The 12,918-nt window shown below is 36.6% G+C and overlaps 1 protein-coding gene across 8 annotated transcripts in view; it reads left to right on the top strand.

Annotated features, from left to right (window-relative positions):
- The window catches only part of SETD2 (SET domain containing 2, histone lysine methyltransferase), a 118,405-nt gene that overhangs the window by 43,221 nt on the left and 62,266 nt on the right, over positions 1–12,918 (top strand). For all 8 annotated transcript variants that reach the window (XR_011496455.1, XR_011496456.1, XR_011496457.1 and 5 more), the window contains 4 exons: positions 4,468–4,591; positions 5,460–5,537; positions 7,674–7,771; positions 9,593–9,719. Coding sequence is in view for 3 of the 8 variants with exons in the window: in XM_014828819.3 (XP_014684305.3) it covers positions 4,468–4,591; positions 5,460–5,537; positions 7,674–7,771; positions 9,593–9,719 (427 nt within the window). In the remaining 5 variants the exon portion in view is untranslated. The remainder of the gene's footprint in view (positions 1–4,467; positions 4,592–5,459; positions 5,538–7,673; positions 7,772–9,592; positions 9,720–12,918) is intronic.

The following is a 12,918-nucleotide window of genomic DNA, read 5'->3' on the forward strand; positions in this document are numbered from 1 at the left end:
AGCTCGTTAGCTTTCCTCAGCTATTCACAAAGAACCCTGCTTTGGTAAAATACACTAGGACTTAAAATATTTCCATGTTTCCCACACCTTCTTACTTGTATAACTTTTCATATGCTGATGGTAATACCAATTTCATAAATTCGTAGTTCCAGACGATTTAGATGTTCACTGGTAGAGTATTTCCATTTAATAAGGACATATTGTCAGATATGCACAAGATGAGGAGGTATTTGGAGCTAAGCTGCTGGTTAGTGTTAAAGTACCATGGCAGACTCTACGAAAAAACCGTGCAAATCCCTACTAAAAGCATGTAGTTTTAGGCTGTAGGAATGGGATGCGGTGCTGTCTAGATTGACTTGATATTATTGGATACAAAATGGGGCTTTTAAAAACAATTGAGGTAAAAGTCACATGATACAATATTAATCATTTGAGTGAAAAATTCAGTGGCATTTAGTCCATTGACAATATTGTGCAGCTATCACCTCCGTCTAGTTTTAAAACATTTTCATCACCCTAAAAGGAAACCCTCTATTCATTAAGCAGAATTTCCCCATTGCCCCCTCCTTCTAGCCCCTGGCAGCCTCTAATTTGCTTTCTGTCTCTATGGATTTACATATTCTAAGTATTTCATATAAATGTGGCTTTTGTGTCTGACTTCTTTAACGTAGCATTGTTTTTTGAGGTTTCACCTGCGTTATAGCATGTATCAACACTTTGTTACTTTTTGTGATTGATTAATATTTCCCTGTGGGGCTGTATACCACATTTTGTTTATCCATTCATCAGTTGATGGACATTTGGGCAGATGGGACTTTTTAAAAAGCCATTTTTTCCCCATAATATGTTATGAAAACATTGAAAGTTGAAAGAGTTGAACAGTTCACACTCATATAACCACTACTTAGGTTCTAAAGTTGTTGACATTTTGCTCTATTTGCTTTATTATATATTCTCCATCTGCCCATCTCTTTATCCATCCATCAGTCCATCTTTTTGATGAATTTTGAAGGCAGTTATGGACTACCTTTAACCTCTAAACCATGCATAGCTGTAGCCGTCTAGCTTTGCAGTGGTAGTGACAGTTTCTGCCCTCTTCCACCCTTCTACCTGCCACAGTGCAGCCCAGTTGCCTGCAACAGGCTTTAAAGAGTATGGTGAAGAGACTTGATTCAGTCTGAAGCAGTTTCAGACTTAAAGAAATTTTGATTAACTAAGAATCATAAGAACCATTGCCTCTCCCCATCAAAGTTCCAAAAACATTTTTCACGGAAATAGAACAAAGAATCCTAAAATTTACGTGGAACAACAAAAGACCCCAAATAGCTAAAGGAATCCTGAGGAAAAGTACAAAGCTGGAGATAGCACACTCCCCAACTTCAAAATATACTACAGAACTATAGTAACCAAAACAGCATGGTACTGGCACAAAAACACACACACAGATCAATGGAACAGAATCAAGAACCCGGAAATAAACCCACACATCTAGGGACAGGTAATTTTCGACAACAGAGCCAAGAGCATACAATGGAGAAAAGAGAGTCTCTTCAATAAATGGTGTTGGGAAAACTGGACAGTTACATGCAAAATAGTGAAAGTAGACCATTATCTTACACCATGCACAAAAATCAACTCAAAGTGGATGTAAGACCTGAAACCATGAAACTTCTGGAAGAAAACATAGACAGCATGCTCTTTGACATCGGTCTTAGCAGCATATTTTCAAGTACCATGTCTGACGAGGCAAGGGAAACAAAAGAAAAAATAAACCAGTGGGACTACATCAAACTAAAAAGCTTCTGCACAGCAAAGGAAACCATCAACAAAATGAAAAGACAACGTTAACACTTGGGAGAAGATATTTGCAAACCATATATTGGATAAGGGGTTAATATCCAAAATATACAAAGAACTCATACATCTCAACAACAACAAAACCAACAACCCAATTAAAAAATGGGCAAAAGACCTGAACAGAGATTTCTCCAAAGAAGATGGCCAACAAACACATGAAAAGTTCAACATCATTAATTATCAGGGAAATGCAAACCAAAACTACAATGAGATATGACCTCACTCCAGTCGGAATGGCTCTGATTAACAAGACAGGAAACAATAAGTGTTGGAGAGCATGTGGAGAGAAGGGAACCCTCATACGCTGCTAGTGGGAGTGCAGACTGGGGCAGCCACTATGGAAAACAGTAGGGAGTTTCCTCAGAAAATTAAGAATAGATCTACCATATGATCCAGCTATTACACTGCTGGGTATTTATCCAAAGATCTTGAAAACACAAATGTGTAAAGATACATGCACCCCTGTGTTCATAGCAACCTTACTCACAATAGCCAAGACTCGCAAGCAACCTAGGTAGCCATCAAAGGATGAATGGATAAAGATGTGGTATGTATACACAATGGAATACTACCCGGCCATTAGAAATGATGAAATCCAGCCATTTGTGACAACATGGATGGACCTTGAGGATATTATTCTAAGTGAAATAAGTCAGAGGGAGAAAGTCAAATACCATATAATCTCACTCATAAGTAAAAGATAAAAACAATGACAAACACATACACAGCCACAGTGATTGGGTTGGTGGTTACCAGAGGGGAAGGGGAGAGGGAGGATGGCGAAAGGGGTGATTAGGCACAACTGTGTGGTGATGGATTGTAGTTAGTCTTTGGGTGGTGAACACGATGTAGTCTACATAGAATTCAAAATATATTATGATGTACACCTGAAACTTATATAATGTTATAATCCAATGTTACTGCAATGAAAAAAAAAAAAGAAAAGAAGGAAAACATAGGGGCCGGCCCGGTGGTGCAGCGATTAAGTGTGCATGTTTCTCTTCGGTGGGCCGGGGTTCACTGGTTCGGATCCTGGGTGCAGACATGGCACCACTTGGCACATCATGCTGTGGTAGGCGTCCCAGGTATAAAGCAGAGGAAGATGGGCATGGATGTTAGCTCACGGTGAGTCTTCCTCAGCGAAAAGTGGAGGATTGGCAGCAGTTAGCTCAGGGCTGATCTTCCTCAAAAAAAAAAAAAAAAACCAAAAACTCAAAACCATTGCCTCTGCCTTCAGGGCCTTTAGTCACTGCATGCCAGGCAGTTTGATGTTTCTCTGTTTTTTTTTTTTTATATTGAGACAGAACTTTTCTAAGAAACCCAAATCTCATTTTATCTATCTAGTTTTACGGACTAATGCTTTCACTTTGGCCTTATTGTAGTTTTTCGGAGAATGGTTGAAGGATCTAGTGACTCTTTCTACATTTCCTGAATTATTGAGGACTTTAAGACAGTCTTCTCAGCTGCTTCATCAAGTCCAAACTGTTAGATCCATGGGTATTGGTGTATCCTTCAGACTACCTGATGGTGGGAAGTCTTTACTCTTGAGTGATTTAATGATTGGTCAGGTTCTGGTATTTAAGAACTTTTTCTAAATGAAGAAGTGATTTGAGAGCAATGTCATCAGAAGTGAATATTTTAGTGTAATAGAAGAAAGCATCTTGAGCCAGCCCTGATGGCCTAGTGGTTAAAATTTGGCATGGTCTGGTTTGGGAATCAGGGTTCAGTTCCCAGGCGTGAAACCACAGCACTTGTCTGTCAGCAGCCATGCTGTGGTGGTGGTTCACATACAAAAAGAGGAAGATTGGCAATGGATGTTAGCTCACATGAATCTTCCACAGCAAACAAAAAAAGACTTCTAGGTAGTTCAAGTCCGAACTTGGGAGCAAAGCATAGAGAAGCATTTGTCCACGTGGAGGTAATACGTGAGGTCATTGGTGAGAATCAGCTTTTATAGAATAAAGGGAGGGAGAAAAGACTGAGAATTTAATATCTTCAATAGGGAAGAAATAAGTAAGTAACCAAGGAAAGAACAAACAAGGGTGGAAGGTAACTGAAAGAAGCTAAAGAGAGATTAATCATAATTATTGATAAATGCTAGAGAAAACTTATAGAGAATGCAGTCAGAGGAAGATATATTTGACCTTTAACATCTTTAGAAACCTTTGAGAGTAAAAGCAGTAGAAGGGCTACTGTATTTGTTTAAGTAGCCTTCTTTTTCCCTAGGACATAAAGCCTCTTAATTTTTCAATGCCTCCCGATTTCTTCAAAGCTGTTTCTTAGCTATGAATCACGGTTTTCATAGTAAAGTAAACAACACTTGAAAGTTTGTTTTAATTTCTAGTTAGAGCAAGATATGCATTTTGGTAATATGTATAAATTATAAAAGCTTCTTAGAATCAACATTCTTTGAAAAGTATTAGGAAGGAGAAAATTAACCTTGGTTAGGTGCTAGGTACTTTAGGTATTTTAGTTACATCTTGTGTAATACCAAATGCATCCACTTTGCCATATTTCTTTAAATTTATTATTTTTTACATCAGTATGTGTGTTGTCCATATAGCTCCTAGGCAGAAAGTATTATTGTTTTTGTTTTTGTTTTTTTGCCAGGAACACGTTTGTCCTGGAATATTGTGGAGAGGTACTTGATCATAAAGAGTTTAAAGCCCGGGTAAAGGAGTATGCACGAAACAAAAACATCCACTACTATTTCATGGCCCTGAAGAATGATGAGGTGAGCAGCATGAATGTGTTGCACAAACTTGTGTATATAGTTTGTTTCTATTTGTTTACAAAAAGTATGGGAGAGGGAAGTATTTACCTATATATGTAAATATATACACATGTGTCATATTACAAATCTTAAAAATTATTGATGACCCCCAAAGAGCTTTTGTTTACGTGGGTTATAATTATCAGTATTTATCATTTTAAAAATTAAAGCTGAGAATTGAAAAACATTTATTAAGCCATTTAAAAGTAACAATAAGTGTCAGTATGTTGACATAAAGAACATGCTTTTATGAAAATTAAGCATTTTTAAAAAATTTTTTTTAGTGAGGAGTGCCATTGTTTTACATCTTTACAAATCTCTTTAATGTCTAGCCTAATAGAATTTAACTAGATTCTCATACCTGCCTCTACATTCAGTCTGGAAATGCAAATTCTAGGGACCTACCCCAGGATCTGCTGAGTCTAACTCTTGGGGTGGGCCCGGCTCTCCAGGGGATTCATATGTACTCTCAAGTTTAAGAGCTCAGCTCCTGCACTGTGGTATAGCATGCACTTAAAATGAAGTTTTATACACATGAAACGAGATTAGAATATAATAGAATATAAGAAGTAGCTAGAAGTAAATGGGAGAGACATTCATAAATATGGAGATAATTTTGCCTATAGATAAAATGTTCATAGTTAGTGGATCTTCCAGAGGAAGCAGTTGGATCTTTGTCACTTTGATGCGTAAAGTAGTATGAGAGAGTTCTTTAAAGGAAGGGAGGTCCAGGATGTGGGTCTTAAATTTGCCTAATGCTTTTCCTTTGCAAAATGCACATATATATTAAGGTTTCATTTTTTAGTTCTTGAATTATCCTTTTCCCTAGATAATAGATGCCACTCAGAAAGGAAATTGCTCTCGTTTCATGAATCACAGCTGTGAACCAAACTGTGAGACTCAAAAAGTAAGTTGAGATAGACTTAAAGTTTGGGATATTTATTCAAGGTGGTTGTCTTGACCATTAATTTTAGATTCTATATCAAAGGTATCCATGAATTTTATTTTTTAGTCATTTTAATAATTTTTTCCTACGTTATTGTTAAAAACTTTATTTTGAAATAAATCTAGATTTATAAAATAATAAATACTGTGGAAATAGTACAGAGTGCCCATATACCATCCTTCTTCTAGCTTCCCCAGATGTTCACGTCGTATATAACCATAATACACCTATCTCATTCAGGAACTATTATTTAACTATTAACTAGTCTAAAGACCTTTATTCAAATTTTGCCATCTGTCATTTTCTGGTCTAGGATCCAATCCAGGAAATCCTGTTGCATTTAATTGTATGGTCTCTTTGCTTGTAAATTTTAGATATTATTTCAAAGGTGCCAAAATACAAAACTAAGTTTTAATTTTGCTGAAGTCCGTGTGTACTATTCAGATTTTTATCAGCTCTTATCCAGTGCCAAATTTGACTGTTTTAATAACATTTATAAGGGGCTGAATGGCCACAGATGAGAGAAACTATATAATTAAATGTGGTGTATGTGTGGGTACACTCCTTCTCCTCAACAGAGCTAGGCTTTGAGTCTTGCTGATCTTTATGTCCCTGTGACTGGCACGTAGTTGACACCTGATGAATCCATCTGTTGAATTTGATGTAACAGTTTGAAATAATGATCTTAGAATCCTCTAATTTGTGTTTTGAGCTTAGATTTAAAAATATATATACATTAGAACATTGCTGCTTTTTTAAGTTAAGAAGGCTCTGGACCCACTCCCTAGAAAAAGATATATCAATGATTTCCTCTCATATTGAAATATTGCTTTTGACTCCAGGATACTTTTTGCCCTTTGATCTGTGATGTGGCTCTTCTATGAGCTGAGCTGTGTAATGAATAGGCGAACCCAGTCTGGAATCATTTAACCTAAGTTCTGGTTCTAGTTTTACCTACAGCCTGTGACCACATGTCTAGCTATGAGACTCCAACTAAACTGTGTCCCTTCAACTCTCTAAGTCTGTGTTTTTTCATCAGTAACATGTTCAGATGGTCTGGACAGGAGCTCTACAGTTGACTTACATCTTATGTGTTTTGGAACTACATGTGTATTTACCCTCATTTTATTTTTATTTTTACTTTTTCTCCCAAAGCCCCCCAGTACATAGTTGTGTGTTTTTAGTTGTAAGTCCTTCTAGCTGTGGCATGTGGGGTGTCGCCTCAGTATGCCTTGACGAGCAGTGCCGTGTCCGCACCCAGGATTTGAACTGGCAAAACCCTGGGCTGCCGAAGCAGAGTGCGAGAACTTAACCACTTGGCCACGGGGCTGACCCCCAAACCCTCATTTTAATTCTTGAGTCTTATGCATCTATTCTGATGTTTCCCTTCCCTTTCACTATACTCAGCCATATGACCTTGCTTCATGAAATTAAACTTTTGGCATCATTGTTTCCCTGGTTCCATGCCCCATCTTATCTTAAAACATAGTTACTTTTAACAGAATATAAGGTAATATAAATTTTACCTGTGAGGGGCTGGCCCCGTGGCAGAGTGGTTAAGTTCGCGCGCTCCGCTGCAGGCGGCCCAGTGTTTCGTTGGTTCGAATCCTGGGCGTGGACATGGCACTGCTCATCAGACCACGCTGAGGCAGCATCCCACATGCCACAACTAGAAGAACCCACAACGAAGAATACACACAACTATGTACCGGGGAGCTTTGAGGAGAAAAAGGAAAAAAAAAAAAAAAAAAAAATTTTACCTGTGATACTCAGTGACACCAAGCATTTCATATTTGCCTATTTTTAGTAAAGTGAATTTTTACTGTGTGGAAATGTGTTTTAAGATAAGTTAAAGTAGCAGTTACTTTTATTAGAGACAAATTATAGATGAAATTCAATCTGGTAGTTCATTAAATAAGAGTAACACTTAAGTACCTTGATTTATTTAAAGAAAAAACTTCCCCATTTGCTACTTGGGAAAGCCTTTGTCTAAAGAGGCACATGCATAATTAAGGCAGATGATGATGATCTTTTAAAAAAAAACACTGAGAGATTAATCAGTTACTAATTTCTTTTCTTTTAAAAACAACGTCTCAGTGGACTGTGAATGGACAACTGAGGGTTGGGTTTTTTACCACCAAACTGGTTCCTTCCGGCTCAGAGTTAACGTTTGACTATCAGTTCCAAAGATATGGGTGAGTATTGTTTCTATTCCGTATTGCTGCTTCTGATGGGGATATAGACTGTTCAGACACCACAGAGATATAAAACTTTGATGGGAATTACTAACAAGTTATATATACTGTCAGCTCTAGTGTACTGTTTCGGTTTTGTGTGTTTTTCCTACTATAAGACACTTCTGGCCATTAAAGGATATTGTACAGAAGCTACATAATTTTTCTCTGAACTTCATACTGTCTTATTTATATAATTATGTTTCTAGCATAATTTTTAAAACTTTTTAATGTAAATGTCAACTTTGTGTGTAAAGAGAATAGTATAATAAATCCCTGTGTATCCATTATTCTTCTATCAATGATCAATTCATAACTAATCTTACCTATACCATACTGTACTCTGAAAAGTAGTTTTGTTACCTTGTTCTTTCTACCAAAAACAATGAGTGATGCAGTAGCAATGAATGAATGTGGTTTTACAAAGCTCCACTAAAAGGAATAGGGCTCCTTGGAGACATGTGTGATTTCAAGTTTGAGACAGGAATTGAACATGATGATCCTGGATTATCTTGTCGTCTCAGAAAACCAATTATAAAAGATTAGGAGGGTTATGTCAGAGGGACTCAGAAACTAGCTTGAATTGGCTCTCACTTATCAAAAATGAGGAAGTTCTTATTAACACTTAAGCATCAATAAGGATAATAACTACAGTGGTTTGTATACATTGTGTAAAATCCATGAGTTTTAATGATACTTTAAAAATAAAACTACATTAGTTGTAGTTGAAGAGAACCAATTCACGATTTTGAAAACTAGTTTAAAAATTAAAAAAGGGAAAAAAATCAAGCCTTTATCCTGCCTTTCCCAAGTGAATTCTACTTCAAGTTAAACCAAATAGTTGGTGAGAGGAAGTTCTTTATAGAGGTTATTTCAGCTAATAGATGCAGTAGTAACCGTATCACCGTTTTGCAACACCTCATGAACTAATGGATGTAGGCACTGGTTGGGTATCAGGGATGTGCAGACCAGGTTCAGTGTAGGGCTCCACATTTTTTCGCTTGTTTGTACTGTCCTCTTTGAAGGAAGGGAAACTGGAAATCAAACGCTGTTTATGGTTCCCTGGTCTCTTTATTGAATAATTTATTTTTGTACCTCTGATTGCTGCTGTCATACACTGCAACTATCAGTTTACTTTTGGAATAGTCCTTTATGTTTGCCTCAGGTAGCTCTGGTCACAGAGTAAATAAACAGCAGAGGTAGTTTGTACCCAGGCCTGTAGGCTTAGGCTTGTATTCTTTCCACCACTTTTCCTTGACTCCGTGGTTACATTTATTTAATACTATATTTATTATTAGTGTTTCATCTTATATGATAACTTTTAATAATTGTGTTTCCTTTTAAGTATCATGTTCAAATAATGCATTTTATGTCTGTATATATCTTTTTATTTTAATATAGTTTGTTTGTTCTATGTGCCAGTGAAATGTTTACATATAAGTAATAGATGTTGAACTATTTAAGCAATTTTCTTTTTAGCCCGAATATGTATATGATCTATTTTCATACATTAGTAGGTACTCTCATAAAATGGAGAAATTGCTCATAGTTTCTTGACTGATTTTGTCTAGTTAATAAAGGAAGATTGGAAAAAGAATGAATATTTTTTAAGAGCAATTATCAGACATTTCCATTAGATCAGGTGTGTTGGAGTCTCTTAACATAATTGTATGTTTTTGTCTTTAGGCTGCATTGACATCTCTCTTGTATTTGTTATATTGTTGATATTTTTATATGGTTTACTTTCACATAACTGACATTTTTCCTATGCTCCTTGAACAGAAAAGAAGCTCAGAAATGTTTCTGTGGGTCAGCTAATTGCCGGGGTTACCTGGGAGGAGAGAACAGAGTCAGCATCAGAGCAGCAGGAGGGAAAATGAAGAAGGAACGTTCTCGTAAGAAGGATTCAGTAAGTGTTCCAACCTTCTTTCAATTTTCACCATATACATTTTAAGAAGGGAGGTAGCTTCTCTGATTGAAGTTTGAAAAGTTAAACTACAGCCAGAGAAATTCAGGATCAGATGAGATAATCTAGAAAAGAAGTATGGTTGCTATTTTTATTCAGGTTCATAGAGCTTCAAATTGTGTACTGAGAACTTTGAAGTCATCTTGAAAACACATGGGCTAATAGTTTTTCAGAACCTGAAAGACTCCTAATCCTAAATGCAGATAAAATGTTTATTTGTTAGCTCACTTAAGTCTGATCTACATTCGTGATCTTTTAATATTGGTTTGTCTTTGTTTGGAACTCTAAAGTTTGCAAGTGTTCTTAAATTCTCTGAAAACCCTCTTTGAAGTGTAAGGGGAGTTTTGAGAGGTAACAGGCTACCCAAGAGTGAGAAAGGAATAGTCTCAGATGGTCTTTTTTGTTTAATATACCAGAACAGTAGTTGATTGCTTTTTTTCTCCCCCAGCTCACCTGAGTTACTACTGGAAGTGGGAAGTATCTTGTTACTGTAAAAGGGATTCTTAACTGGGACAAGGACTTCATTTTACTTTTTAAAAGTCCCACTCCCTTTTCCTGAGGATCCCTTCGTCAGAGCAGTGTTTCTCAACCTCAGAACCACCTGGCAGGGTCCTTAGTGAAAATGCACATTTCTGGGCCTGTCCTCAGATTAGTGGAGGGCTACAAGAAGGGGCCCTGGTCAGGGGCGGGTAGGGAGGTATTACTCAGCAAATCTCATTGGGTTTCTTCTGCAGTTAGCTCATTCCTCAGCCTTTCAGGAACCAGTACTGTTAAGGATCATTAATGACAGCAATCTTACTGTTTAGATGAGGAAATAGAGGACATACTGGGGGCAGGGGATAAATGTATAATGGTTAAAAGGTGATGTCAGTAAGCCCAGATTAATTGGAGAGAATTAATTATGGAAACAAGAATTCTATAAGAAGACATAGATAGCAAAAAGCATTGGAAAGGGCTATTTAAAAATCCAAGGAAGTGGCCAGCCTGGTGGCATAGTGGTTAAGTTTGTGTGCTCCGCTTAGTGGGCCTCTGGTTTGCTGGTTCAGGTCCCACACTGGACCTACACACCACTCATCAGGCCGTGCTGAGGCGGCATCCTACATACAAAATATGGAATGATTGACACGGATGTTAGCTCCAGAACAGTCTTATGCACACACCCACAAAATTCAAAAAAGGACAAAAAAATGCAAAAAAGGAATGTTTGTAACAAATACCCATGTTTCTACCACCCAAGATGAACAATTGCTCTTTAGACTTTTATGTTTGCTTTAGATCTCTTTTTAGAGAGCTATATGGTGTAACTGTATGCTAAGTGCTCTTTTAAGCATTTGACATGTTAACTCATTTAATTCTCACAATAAGCCCTTAAGTTAGGTACAAGAATTTCCCCTCTTTTACAGATGAGAACACAGAGTTGCAGAGAGGTTACAAGGTCACCCTAGGTTACAAGGTGGTGAAAATGAGCTAGTCTATATCTTGTCTTTGCTCTTAACCATTATGTTGCACTGCAGTCAAACTGTAGAGAGCAGTCCCATCCCCTCCCAACTCTAAGACAGCTGAAGTCGTAACAGCCAGTGTTGCTACATTTTAAAATATATTGAGTTGTTTTGTGTAGAGTTTTAGAAAGGGTGTTATATATATGTATATTTCTGCAATTTGTTATTTTACTCTTATTTTAAAATTTGATCCATGTTGATTTATATAAAAACATATTTTTAACTGCTGTAAAGTTTTTCATCGTATAACAGTTAATTTTCATATATTCCTACTAATTCACACTTGTGTTTCCAACTTTTTGCTCTTATGTCACAGTTGATATCTTTGCATGTTTCTTCTGTACGTGTTTCTTTAAGATGTATCCATGGAAGTGGAGTCACTGGGTCATGGCCTATTAATTCGCCTTCTTGACTTGACTATTACAAGAAATTTTTCTTTAAATTCCATTGATTGCTTTTATTTTTCACTTTTATTTCATATAATTGATAGTTTACCAGAACAGCCACAAAATAGTCATTAAACATGTTGACCTAAGCTAAAATTTCAATAAAAACTACCCTTTGGCTATTTCCTGTTTTCAAAACTTACAGAATAAATACATTTTTTAAAACTGCATTATTGGTAGGGAATGTCCTTGTAATTTGATGGCTTCTTGGGCAGTGTTATACTGCCATCACATCAATATCAGACGGCTCTCTACCTTCCTGATAAGATTCAAGAACAACCTCAAGGAACCAAGGTGTAGGAATTCCTTTTTCTTGTCTGCTTGTTTTTTATTCTGGCAATAGTGTGTTCATATCGGTATAGACCTTGGTATTATAGACTGAGTTAGATGTAACATGAATTCAGTCATTTAGTGGACTGAAGTCATGGTTTGCTCCAGAAGTGAGTTTGAAATTATTATGGAACAAAATATTTTGAATGAAACTTTGCCCAGGATGAATCTGGGTTCCTAGAAGGGTCTCATTTGCTATTGACTGTAATGGAGAGTTTAACTCTAGTTTAGTTTTACTTGAACTGTCTCCTACTTAAATTCCCTTCTGCATCCCTAGATTCGGAATTCTGGTCAGGCATAGTTGAGTAGAGTCACAGAAGTAGCACCTCTTGAATTCCTAGGAGTGAGTCTTGGGAATTCTTTTGGGTAGAGGATGTTATGGAGAGAACAAGATAACAGTAGTTTAAAATATAGTTTTGCATATTTTAACTATTAACAAGAATATGTTAATGGCACTGTAGTCTACATCCACTATATTAGCCCTTGATTGGCAAACTTTTTTTATTCCTTGCTCTTATGATTGCATCTGTTAAGTTTATCTCCTTAACAAAACTGTAAGCTCTTCCAGGACAGGTGATTGTCTTCTTTGGTTATGTCACAAACTAGGTACTTAATTAAATACTTAGTTGATGGAGGTATAAGTGTCTGCTATTATCTGATGTTATTTGTAGTTTGTAAAGTACAAGCAGGAAATAGTCTGAAACTTCCCTTAGTCTCTTTGTTTGACTTTGTGAAACAAATTAATGATGACTAATTTACACAATAAAGAGGGTAAAAAGCCATATAAGAGAGGAGTATTTGTGTTCAACACATAACAAGCAAGTACTAATGTCCAGAATATATAGAGAACTCCTACTAATTGATAAG

The sequence above is a fragment of the Equus asinus genome, chromosome 21, assembly GCF_041296235.1.
Source record: "Equus asinus isolate D_3611 breed Donkey chromosome 21, EquAss-T2T_v2, whole genome shotgun sequence".
Classification (NCBI taxonomy): domain Eukaryota; kingdom Metazoa; phylum Chordata; class Mammalia; order Perissodactyla; family Equidae; genus Equus; species Equus asinus.